Raw genomic sequence first — 13,142 nt, forward strand, 5'->3', positions numbered from 1 at the left:
CAGAACCTAGGTTTTGGGGTGGATGGTCTTCTCTAACAGCTCATTGATGGCAGTTGTTGAAACCCAGAAGGCCTAGCAAGAGTCAAGGCAGGGCCAAGTCAAGTTGGAGGGATAATCAGTGTGGACAAGGGGACCCCCCAGACCCCAACTATGCTCATTATCCAACATTCACAGGTGCTTCCCACAGCGGTGGACCGTCATTGGATTCGTAAACGCAGAGAACACGGTCCAGAGTTGAGGGGCCAACCAGGGCCTTTCTTTGGCTCCCTCCCAAGCCATGAGCTCCCGCTACACTCAGACACCATTTGGGGAAGAGGCCCGATGTTGGAAAGATTGAATATTTGCCAGAATGCAACTGAGTTAAACTGAAAGAGACTCTTAAAACCAAAGAAACTGGACATTTTGAGAGTTATTTTTTAGGCATTATCAGGAAACAGAGGTCCTGTCAAGGTAAGATCACTTATAAAAACAAGTAAACCAATCTTCGCTAAGCCTCCCCTAATCATCTCCCTGCACCCCACGCAGATACTCCCAACCACCACCACCAACTTCAAGTTGCTAGCAAAATATCGATTCCATGGCTGCTAAGTGGCGGCAGCCCCAGGAAAGGAAAGGCACTTGAAGCACACCTCCAAAAGACGCTCGGCTATAAGGGACCCATAAATCCACATGTTAGCAAACCCTGGATTCGGTTCCCAGCCCCTCCTCCACCGCCATCCGGGTCCCTGAAATCACTGGCTCCAAACTTAACCTGAGTAACCAAATGAGCTCCTTTTATTTCTGTTAGGGTTTCTCTCTGAAAAGAACAAAATGCAGGCGGGCCAGACACGATGTTTTACTTTTTATGGGTCTTGATTTATCTGATGGGCATATTTCTTACAGCTCTCACTGCAGCTACGCCTCACCGGCCGGCAGCTCCTCCATCAACCAGTTAGCCGTTTCTCATTCATTTTTGTGACTTCCCTTTCTTATTGCCATACTTTCCAGACGATATCATTAAAGAGGCTGGAATTATTAAGCTCTTCATTCTCAACAGTTTCTTAAAGCATCCTACAGCCACAGAGATTGCGATGAATGAGTTCACATGCCATTTTTTGTAACTCCAAATGAAATTTAACCACGGCCAACTGCCGAGACAAGAGTTTCACTGGACAAGCTTCTTCGTTCCAGATATAGCCGTGCACAATATCCCACGCCCAGGACCGCCTGCTCCAAGCCCACATGCCAGGTTCAAATCACTAACGCTGCTATTGGGACAGGGGATTCCAACCTCGCAGCAGAAGGACTTCTGAAACCGGCTAGCCAAGGATCCTGTGTAGCACTAACTTCACCTGAAAGTATAAAGTGATTATTTGTTTCATGTCAGTCTTGCTGACTGGACTGACAGTTTCACGAGGACAAAAGACGGGTTTTTTCCTCTCTATGGTAGACATCCTTTGGTCTTGCCCATCCGCGACCAGTTGCCCTTCTTCTGGCAAGGCGACGCGTACCTTCTTTAGGCAAGCCACGCCTCTCACTCACGTCTATGTCGTTGCAATGGGATGGATTCTACTCCTCGCCAGTGATGGTCATGTGACTCAAGCCTGGCCAATCAGAGAGGTCTGGTGCCTCTGGCCATAGTGACTGGTTCAGGAGTGAGCACGTGACCAAACCAGACCCAACAAAGCAGGATGTGGGGACTAGCAGTATTGGGAGTGTTGAGAAAAAAGCACATCCCCAGAGCTGAGAGACGAGAAAGGCCAGGTTCTGAAACCTTAAGTTCCCTGGATCAGGCAAGGCCTGAAGGCGGCCCTACATTTGGATTTTTCAGTCACATGAACAAATAAATTCTCCTTTTGACTATATCAGGTTTTTTTCTGTTACTTGCAAATGAATATAAGTTCCATGAGGGCAGGAAAGCTGTCAGTTGAATTTACCACCAAATGCCCTGCACGTATCTAACACAACAGAAGCTTAATAATAAATTACAGAAATGCCTTTCCCAGGGAGCCTGCCTCCTCAGGCCCCTGCCCAGGTAATTTGACAATTCCTAACCCTGGCAATTCCCTGTTTTACTCCATTTATTGTGCAAGGACTTTGCAGACTGTACGAGACTTGGAGGTCACTCTTCTGTCATTCTGTGGGAGGGTGGCACTGGCCTAGGAAGGAGCAGACACTTGCCTCAGCCAAGAATAAGGCATGGCAGCTGAAACAGCTGACCTCACGACCCACAGAGGCTAGGTGTCTCCTAAAGGATAGCCGTCTCTTCCTCCTCGAGATGTTCTGGACTGGGAAGGAACTGGCCCCCCTAAGTCCTGCAAGCCCCTGGGGCAGTTATGTAACACAGTCCCTCATCTGTGAGATGGCCACAGGGCTGCTTCACATCACAGATGGGGCATGGACTCTAGATCCGATCGCCAGGGTTTGAGCCCCACAGCCCCCACTCAGTAACAGGGAGCCTCAGGCAAGTGGCTTCAATTCTCTGTACCTCAGCTTTCTCATCGGTGAAATGGGGTTAATGCTAGCAGGAAGCACACAGGATTAAATAAGTCAATGAATGTGCTATTATAAACACTGTGTACCTACCTAACTGCCCCTATTCCTGCCTCTTCCAGAGAGCAGTGTGAGAGGTCAAGGAAGTGTTTCCTTGGCACAGCCAGCACAAAGTAAAAATTTCACCAATTATCTGTTAAAACATAAAAGCCAGCATGACCTCACAGGGGAGGCCAACCAGCCACACCCCATGGAGAGCAAGCACTGCACCCCTGAGGACCAGTTCAAGGTTAAGTGTCCCCTTTCCAGGGATGCCAGCGGCGCTTCCGTGCACCTCCAGATAGACACAGCCCCACACACGGTCCAGGGCTTCGCAGCAGAGACCCAGGGGCCAGCCTCTCTTGTCCCTCAGCCACCTACCCTAATGCACGACAAAGGCCGAACAGGGGCAACCCTGCCCCTGACAACCTCCTCACACTGGAGAGAAGCCCCAGATACTCCGATGCCCTCTTGGAGGGAAGCAGAGAGGGGAGAAAACCTTAAAGACCTAGTCTCCCGAAAAAAGATGACTCCACTGAATAGGACAAAGTTAAGATGGACTAGAGTTTATTTTTTTCCCCTACGACCCAAAAGGAAGAAGGGGGAGGGGTGATAATTTCATGACATGGGAGAAATGTAGAAAAGTAAAGGGATTCCACTTTCTTTGTGCGCTGACGCTTGCAACTTGACTGCACAAATGTCGGTAACGCCCCACTGCCCGCAGGGGGCGGTGTCTTCGTGTTGATTGCGGGAAGAACCCTACATTGATTGCATATACAAGCCATGTTGTTCCCCTCCGGGAAGCATTTCTAGACTGTCTCATGGGTAGGGGACACCCTCCTGCCCTGTGCACCCTTGAGGGCTGGTGAGAGGCAGTGTGAATCACAAACACCCAAAAGCAGCAGCATTGTTTTGAATGAAACCTGTAAGCAAATGCTCTGGCGCGTAAATCTATGAAGAACTTAATTACGGAGCAGAAGGTAATTTGAGTCTGATAAACTGTTCATAATTATGCATAAATATTAATGAGTTTTCATTTCCAGAAAGGCTTCTCCGCTCCTGTAGCGACTAGACTTTATTCTCTAGCAAACGTCAAAGCCACCATATTGGTTTCTCAGATAAGCAGAGGGAGAACAGCTCCTGGTGAGGGGAGAAGAGTCATGTGATCTGACCTAATGGCCATCAGACTGGACCAGCCGTGCTCTCATGGTTTTGACTAAAGGGCTGTCTGGCTTCAGTTTACACAGCCCAGCAGTGGGTGCTTGGGACACCTGGAGATGGCTTATTCCATCTCTCAGGACAACTAACTGCCAAAAAGTTCATCAGACTGTGCCAGAGTCAACACCTTATGATTTCCACCTCGTGCTCCACGTCCTGACCTTCAGGCCTCTCACAGGTTGGGGGACCTTAGTGTTTTGAAGACAGCAGCTGTGCCCTGCCCCCCACCACATCTTCCTGCTCAACCCCAAGCCTGCCCTCAGGAAAATGGGAGGCCAATGGCTCTGGCATGAGCTGGGGCGCTGGGTACCAGGGCTGGGAGGAGCTTGGGGCTGGGAACAGGTGGGAAACTAGACTACAGAGTCTGGAACAAAGAAAACCCCAAAATAGCCTGCTGGAGTTGAGGAAGGGTCTAACCTATGATAGGAACCTCCCAGAGTTAGGAAGATAGGAGGGATCTTTTGTCACCACCAGAAATATGATGGGACTGTTGGAAGAATATTAAATCAATTACATCAACAGACATCATGGTTTGTAGTTACTCTGCTTTTTTAAATCCAAATAGAAAAGAGACAAATTCAGCTCTCTCAAATCCAACTAGATGCCCAAGCCCTGTCCCTTCCAATACATTTTAGTTACCTCCCCCTGTGGATAGGAAGACAAAGATCTCAGCAAAACAACCAAAAGCAAAGTGGTAGCTGGACAAGACACAAAACGCTAAAATCGAAAGCAGGGAGCTACAGACAGCCGGAAGGAAAGAGTTAAGATCTTGAAAACACCATTACGATCTATGCTTTCCTCAAGCAAAAAATAATGCTGCTGTTCCTTGTAATCCTTTTTTGAGACTTTACAGCCAGTGCACAATTTTTTTAAAAGAAGGAAAAAGATTCCTTTATTTCTTAGTTGGAACAGCTTAAGCAAGAACTTAAGAGGAAAGTAGGTCAACTGACCTACTTTTTCCCTCTTTAGAAATTTTTGCATTTGGGATCCGAGTTGGTGGGAAATTTCCACTCCACATTCTGCTCAGGAGAGGAAACTTCGCAATCTGACTTGACGTGATATATCTGCCACATGCCAACCATCCTTCCAAATGACCCGCGTGTTACCCTCACAGCTTTCAAAACACATTTTAAGATGGGGATCATAGTCGTGATGTAAGAAAATGCAGACTTGTGCTTTTATGGGGGGGGGGGTAGGCTAAATAAGTATCATCTTCCTTTTATGCAATCATTTGATGGCACCTTTTGCTTTCCTTCCAAGTGACAGCAGTGGCCTAGCCTCAGGGTGGGAGGCCATCATTTACATATTCAAATCCTGATATGCATCTCCAAAGGCTACCGTGTTTATTTATTCCATATGATAAATGTAAGCATTTGTACGCCAGGAATGTTTTAAACACTTTATAAATATTATACATTTAATCCTCATAACAGCAGTACGAAGTGGGTATGACTACTTTCTCTTCAGCTAGTCCTTGCTTAACATGGATTTAGTGCCTGGGTCCTTGTTGCCCGGGTCCCCCATCCCCCATGCTGGCTGCTACCTCTCAACAGCTTCCAAAGCCTCCCCAGGGTCCCCTATCTTCCCCCTTGGGCACCAAGGATGGGGCCCAAGCTGGCTCACTCTTTCCATCTCGGCCCCAGAAATGCTAGCTTCTGAGAGTAACCCCAAAGGCCAAACAGGGCATTCCCAGATGTTCCCTCTAGCTGGGCCAGGAAACCAGCGGCAGCTCCAGTCCACAAGGTCATAGAATGAGCAGGGGTGAGATTTAAAATAAAGAACTCAGGCTGCATCTAAAAGAGGTTCAAGTGAGGAGGGCCTGGGTGGCTCAGTCAGTTAAGCATTCAGCTCAGGTCATGATCCCACGGTTGTGGGATCGAGCCCCTCATCGGGCTGTGCTCAGTGTGGAATCTGCTTCAGATTCTCTCTCCCTCTCCCTCTCATTCACTCTCACTCTCTCTCTCAAATAAATAAATAAAATCTTTATTTAAAAAAAAAAGTTTCAAATGAACATACAGTAAGGGACAGTGAATCCAGAGGGAAGACTTTTGTGCCCCAATCTCCCTCCCTGAGTAGCAGTATAGTTAAGGAACTGCCAAAATGGAGTAGGAAAGGCCAGGATCCAGAAGCCCTGCATCTCATTGCCGCTCCTGTGCCTCCTGCTGGGTGACAGGGGTTGGTTTCCCAAGCTCTCTGGGCCTCAGGATGACCACCTGTAAAAAGCCAACCGTGACGGGATCGAGAGCAGTTGAGAGTTCCCGCGAAATGATGCTCATGAGCCACCCGTACCCCACACCGGCACGGAAACACGCAAGCCTGCGCAACAGCATCATGCTAGGAGGACCGCCTACGGTCAGCACCGGCCGGCCAATCCCAGTCCTCCCAGCTCCGTGCAGCTCAGAGAAGAGGGGCCCTCCCGGTGCATATGCAGTCCGAGGAGCTGAGTCTAGACTCCATTCCCACCCGGGCTCTGCCTTCGGGCGCAATCTTGCCCACTTCACAAGGAGCTGCCTCCCTGCTGGGCAGCCTGGTGAGTCTGTCTTTCACCCGCAGGACTCCCAGAAGGGCCATCCAGAGGGGGTCCCCCCTGCCGGTACCTCAGCTCCTACACCAGAAACACCACCAGCAACAGGGAAATGAGCGAGGTGAAGAAGCCAACAGTCACGGGAAAAGAACACCCTTCATCCTCAGCCCGCAGACTCCCGGGCGCCCCCTAGTGGCCATCCCTGCGCCCTGGCCGTAGTTTCTAACGCACCGGAGCATCAGAGAAAACTGGAGGCTCAGCAGGAGCAGAGCCCGTGGTCCGGAGTGATGACAACGGAACATGCGCTCAGAATCACACTGTGTCCTGGTCGCCAAGGACAGAAAGCTTAAAGACCCCCATCCTCTCATCCGGTAAGTCCACCAGCCATCGAGACTGCCCAGTAGTAAGCTGTAACCACCAAAAAGCTCTTTCTTCTCTTGAAGTGAAATGTGTCTCTTTGTAAGTCCTAGCCCTCAGCTCTGAATATCCTCTTGAATAATCTTTTCTCAAGACAAAACTCCAGAGATTGAGAAGTGGTGGCCCTGTTCTCCCATCCATCCCACACCAAGGCTTTTCCAAGACAAACATTCCCCCGGGGTGGTCACTAAAAATGACCACAATGACCTCTATTTCCTTCCCTTCCCCCAAACACATTGAGATTCACTGTGATCAAGAGCAAGGAGTCTGAAGGTTTGGGCCCCTTCTAGAACCTCGCAGCTCTAGGACCTTCAACATTCCTGTCTTCTAACTATGCTCTGAGGTCACAGGGTAGAAAGGCAGGAAACAGTGCCCATTCCACTTGGGAGCTCAAGCTTTGCATGGAAAGCCACCCCCCACTGCTGGGCTCCCTGCAGACTGCACTGTCCATGTGCGGGGGGGAGGGGGGGAGTAGCTCCTCTCTGGGGAAGCCCCCACTTGGCACTTGTCTGAAAAGGCAAGACAATAACACCCCACCTGAATGCAGGAGAGGGCATGCTCAAGATCCACTCCCAGGACCTGAACAGGGTCCTGTGGGAATAGTTTACCAACACCGACTGCATCAGCCACTGCCTAGCACCGCTCCCCACCAAGCCCTACAGGCAAGCTGCAAGACAGCCAGTGCGTTGTCGCCAAGACAATAAACCGTGGATCACACTGTGACTGTTTTTCTACAAGTAAAGCGCAGGAAGAGCAATGGGGTCCAACTGAGCCAGTGTTCAGACGGAGGATGTTCTTAATAATTTTAGATACATGCTGAAGTCTGAAAATAGATTTCCCCCCTAAAGCCAAGCTCATATGCACTAGCTGTTCTCGGGAGTATTTTTGTAGAACTAGAAGACTCTCTTACAACCCCTGGAACACGATAATGAACAAGGGAGAAAGAAGGAATAACTTTACCACTTTCTCTTTTTAACCAAGGAGACTATTGAGAAAGCCAGTTCTCCTTCCCCTCCCCTCCACCCCTGCACTCTGTTTCCCAGAGTGGGTGGGGTCTCTGGTGTCCCACCGCAGACTCCAGGAGACATCAGCGCTCACACCGACACGGCTCATTAGGGTGGACAAAACACATTTGTTGGCTTGATCTTGAAACCAGTGTTAAAATCCCAATTTCATAGATGGGGATTCAAAGGACATGCCCAAGGTCACAGAGCTGCTAGGTTCAAGAATGGACTCCATATCTCCAGACTCCTTGTCCACATTACTCTTTGGAGCATACAGTGCATCCAAATGTGTTTGAGGGGAGGGAAGGAACTAGGAGTCACAGTGGTCATTTTAACTACCCAGCTAAATCAGGGCTCCTGGGTGGTTCAGTCGGTTAAGCGTCCAGCTCTTGATGTTGGCTCAGGTCATGATCTCAGCCCCACATCGGGCTCCATTCTCAGCGTGGAGTCTGCTTGAGATTCTCTCTCCTTCTCCCTCTGCCCCTCCCCTCTCTTGTGTGCTCTCTGTCTAGAATAAATACATAAAATATTTTTTTAAATGTTTAAACTCCAGCTAAATTAACAAGGAATGTTTTACCCAGGAAAGAAAAGATTAATACTGGGGTTGTAATAGATTACGTTATTGGCCAAATTCTCCTTCCCTGCTTGTCTTCACACCCTTTGACATAGAGCTTCACAGTTCCTCACAGGAAAGGAGCAGGGTATACTTTCCCACCCCTGAACTCTGTGACATATTGTGGCCAATGTTATGAGGTCAAAGTTGACAGTGTCCTGCTTCCAAGACTAGTTCACAAGCCTAGAATGCCCCTTGCTCTCTGGTCCCTGGGAAGAGCATGCCTGGGCTAGCCTGCTGGTCCTTGGGGGGAGTGTGGGGGATTCGGGGAGCCCAGCTGCCCCCACTGAGATGTGCAGCCAAGACCAGTTGAGAGCAGAACCCCCAGCCCACCTGAGGCAAAGGCTCCCTCACAGTTAAATGGGAGCAGGCTGCCTGTGGGCAGGATAGGCTGTAGCCCCGTCTCTGGAAGGACTGGGGAGGCACTCAGGGATGCTGTCAGGGAATGCCTCCACTGGGGAAGAAGTTGGACCACACCAGTAGTTCAGACTTTGAGATTTTAGGTACGAAGCAAAGTTACCCTCAAGAGTTTGGAAACTAACATGGGGCTGCTAGCTTTTTGCTTTTCTGAGCAAAAGCAATATATAAAAATAACTGCCGCTTACTATCACCACCAATTCATAAAAGATAGAACATTTTCACACTACGATTGAGGAAAGGATATCATCATCTTAGAATATGACACAGTCCTTTCCAAGCAAAGACTGTTGGCCACCCTCCGTCCATGAGCCTTTTTTTTTCCTTCTGTCACAGATCAATAAAAACTTTGTCACTAAATAGTTTCTTCTGTGTATTAGCAACTTTCCTGCATGCTTTATGATAGAACTGTCAAGAGAACATGAAATCAGTTACATAAATTATAAGACTTAAATCATGGTTCTGTTTGTTCTGTGACACTATAAAAATGACATTTTTTTCCATCAGGTTAGAAAATAAAGCTAGAGATGAATTCGAGCACCGCTGTCGTGCCTTTGCCCCCGGCTACCACAAGCACTGCGGAGCCCCCAGAGCCCCTGCCCCACCCCCGCCTCCACAGAACTTCAGAGCCGCAGGATGCAGGCGCTGAGATGCTGCTGATGTCCTTCCATGCTTTTAATGGATGAATGAAAAGGAAAGCGACAATTCAAAGGAAGTTCTCTCAGGGCTACAGGGACACATAACTGGGACAGAAGTGAACAGCAGGGAATCCCCTGGGACCAGCTGCAGGGATGTGTGGTGCAGTCACCTGTGAATGTTGACTCTTTTCTTTTCTGGGCCATAAGGAGCCTCTCCGTCCTTCTGTAGGATATGTGGAGGACTGGGGTTGGGGGGGGAGGGAGCTGCTACAAGTAGACGGCTCCCGCTTAACCTCACTCATCAAGCCCTCAGAAGACCACACACCTACCAGACCTACAAGGGTCCAGTGTGGAGAAGCAATGGCTATTCTTTGGGACTGGGAAGACTGGCTCTAATCTGGCACTCCATTCCCACCTTCACCCATTCTTGAGGCATTCAGAGAAAAGGAACAAGGTCCGTAGTTTCACAGGCTTACCTTCAGGTAAGGGAACAGACAAAAGCAAGTAACAAGATAAATAGCAGTTGGGTGAGCACTCTTTAAGGGATACGCGAAGTGAGTTGAGAGAAACTGGCAAAGGCTGCTTTAGGTAAGGATTCAGGAAAGGCCTCTCTGAGAAGGAGATATTTGAGATGAGAAATAAGAATGCATCCTCCATACAAAACGCTCGGAAAAGAGCAGTACCAGGCATATCAAAAGCAAGTGCAAAGGGCCTGGGGCAGAAAAGAAAATGGCTTGTTTGAGGAAGAGGAAAAAAGCCAGAGCTGTGGAAGCAAGGTGGACGAGGCGAGAATTGTGGTATGAGGCTGGAGCAGGAAGCAGGACCAATCATCTGGGGCCCTGCTGGAGTTTGAAATTCATTGCAAATAGAAATGGAAGGAAGCAGTGGGTATTAAGCAAGGGAGTGACAGGACCTGATTTATATTTAAAATATTCTCGGGATGCTGTGTGAAGGATGAATTGTGAAACAGGCAGACCAGTGAAGACATTCCTGCGTGAACTGAGTGGTGCCTCTGTGACCTTTATGATGTTGGACAGTCCCTAAACAATCCTACATTCAGTCATTCCACCTGCAGTATGGCTACCGCCTACACTTAATAGTTCACAAACTCCCCTGGCTCCTGAAGTTGGGGATGAAGGGGCACATGGTCTTGCTCGCCCCTGCATGATTTCACTCCAGCTGCCTTTCCTGGAGCTGGAGCCATGCCCACAGCTTGCCTGTGAGGGCCCCCCTTAGCCCTTAAGAACACACGGTCTCCAGTGCCCATCACGACACTGAGGTCAGCTCTCCATCCGGATGGAAATGAGGACACAGGGAGGCTGGCCAGGAAGGAGGCAGGTAGTTCACACTGCAAGGACACATGGGCCAAGGTGGAGGCAGGCCAAACTCCCAGGAGGCAGGCAGAAGTGAAGCAAAGGCAGGTCAGAGTCTGATGGAGGCTAATCGCAGCAGAAGAGCAGGGGAGTCCTCAGACAAAGCTGGGCTCAGTGCTGATAAGGGAGGGAAGACTCCGGGAGCAAGGCCAGCATGCAGCTTATCCAGAGAAACCCCGCAGTCTGGCCAGACTACTGGAGAATAAGAGACCATATGCAGCACAGCAGAGATGTCTCAGGCAAGTGTCTCCTGGAGAAGCCAGCACCCAGGAGACCAGCCCACTGTGTGGGGACACATGAGTAAGCTCAGCCCAGATCATCTGAGCCTGGCCCATCCCAGAAGAACTGCCTGTTGATTCCAAAATTTATGAATAACCCATAAATGCTTAATTGTTTTCAGCTTCTGAGTTTTGGGGTGATTTGTTACGTCGCAATAGCTAACTGACGCAGAAGAGGCTAATGGCCAAAAAAGACTCCCGTTTCACTGTAGCAAGTCTCTGCTGATACCATAATCCTGTTTCCCGGTTTGGGGCACCTATAGGTTCAGATCACTGGACTGGGATCATAAGCTTGAGATATATTCTTGAACTTGACTTTACAAGGCTATTGGTGATATGATGAAAACTTTCTCCCCAATCTGGACCTGTTTCCTTATCTGAAAAATGAGGAGCTAGACACTTCCAGGGAGCCTTCCAGCTCTCATGTTCTATGCTCGGTTGACTCTGACCTCTTCATTCAGCCACTCTGTCATCTAATCAACAAGTATGTGTTCAGAGCCTGCAGTGTGCCAGCCTATGGTCAGGATCTGGGGTGCAGGCTCAGACCACGAGATGCGGGCTCTCCCCACCAGGAGCTCCCTGTCTTGTGAGTATAGAGAAGACGCTTCTGGGGAGCCCCCGATGGCCAAGGAGGCTGTGAGTGAGAACAGTGGGCAAGATCGTGGTCATCCTTCCCCAGCAGAGAGAGGGGAACGGATCCACATTCAGAATCCCCGGGACCTCCAGTCTCCTGGACTCCTGCTCGGAGATGTTTGCCTTGGTCCCTAAGGCCTTGGTGAATGCCACTCAGCATTTCAGCTCATGCCCTGGGGAAATCAACATCTGTGCCTTGAACTCAGCACATTCAATGAGCAACCAGAGGACAGCCATGGGACCTGTCTCCACGCCGCTCTCCCCCAGGCGACCCAGGAGAGCCAATCCTTAACACTTGGAGACTGGCCAGTCTCTGTGGGGGCGGAGCAAAAATGACAAAGTCCAAAGTCTTCCAGTGCCCTGATGACCGCAGTCCTTCAGGACCTCCTCCCAACCCCAGAGAGAGGCAGACATGTGGCGCCCGGAAAGCCATCCTACCATGGAACCAAGGTGCGATGGATTTGGTGTTCCTTTCAAAGCCGGCTCGGCGAGGCAGCTGCTCCTCCTTAAACCAGCGGACTATGACTTCTCTGGAGACGGGTCTCAGCGGGCGCTCCCAGGTCCTGCTGAGAAGAGAGATGAAGTGTGGAGAGGCAGGGAGTGAGGGGGGGAGTGGAGGGAGGGGGAGGGGAGGGAGGGTCACTGTGGGAATGACTCAGCACGATGGCCACACTCGTGCCTGTGGAGAGAATGAAAGGAGTCAAGGTGCATGAAGGCACTTTGCAGATAAGAATGCACCAACTATTATTATTTTTCCCAACAGACCACTGCTATCGCTTGCTTCCAAGAAAGCCACACAGATGGGAGTGGAAAAGAGGACAGGAGGGGATGTTCAAGGGAGAGAAAAGGCATTTTTTTCCCTCTAGAATTGCAGGGCAGGGCACAACCGTCAGCATCCATGAAGGAAGACCATCACATACCAGGAGCGGCAGACCCAGGCACCCGGAGAGACCAGCCATCAGCCTCCCTCCCCGGGGTGGCCCGTGTGTAAAATGAACATCTACAGTGTTATTCATTAAGGGCACTGTTGGTCATAACCAAAGATTTCAAACAACTCCAATGTCCATTAACAGTTTTTGATGAATAACTTCTACCACATCTGTGGAGTGGAATATAACACAGCTGCTAAAAGGAAAACTAAACCAGGGCGCCTGGTGGGCTCTGCCAGTGGAGTATGGGATGCTTGATGTCGGGGTCGTGAGTTCAAGCCCCACATCGGGTGTAGAGATTACTTAAAAAGAAAATCTTTATTTAAAAAAAAGAAAAGTAAATAAAAATAAATGAATAGCTAAGAATTGATATGAAAAGACCTCCAAAATATAGTTAAATGGAAATGAAAGTCAAGATGCAGAGCCCTGTGTACAGTATGCAAGCTTTTCCGGAGGGAAAAAAGAGAGGGCTACAACTTTCCACGTCACCAACTACACAAAGGAAGTGGGAGTGGAGACCACACATACACTGAGACAGTGCTCCCCTGCGGGGCAAGGGACAGCCAAGTAGGTGGAGGCAGGAATGG

General features: G+C 49.6%; 1 protein-coding gene across 2 annotated transcripts in view; it reads right to left on the reverse strand.

Annotated features, from left to right (window-relative positions):
* SH2D4B (SH2 domain containing 4B) overlaps positions 1-13,142 on the reverse strand; it is an 84,490-nt gene that overhangs the window by 16,103 nt on the left and 55,245 nt on the right. For both annotated transcript variants that reach the window (XM_008696313.2, XM_040624486.1), the window contains exon 6: positions 12,065-12,189. In XM_008696313.2, coding sequence (XP_008694535.2) covers positions 12,065-12,189 — 125 coding nt within the window. The remainder of the gene's footprint in view (positions 1-12,064; positions 12,190-13,142) is intronic.

This window comes from Ursus maritimus, unplaced genomic scaffold (genome assembly GCF_017311325.1).
Source record: "Ursus maritimus isolate PB19 unplaced genomic scaffold, ASM1731132v1 scaffold_7, whole genome shotgun sequence".
In the NCBI taxonomy this organism is placed as follows: Eukaryota; Metazoa; Chordata; class Mammalia; order Carnivora; family Ursidae; genus Ursus; species Ursus maritimus.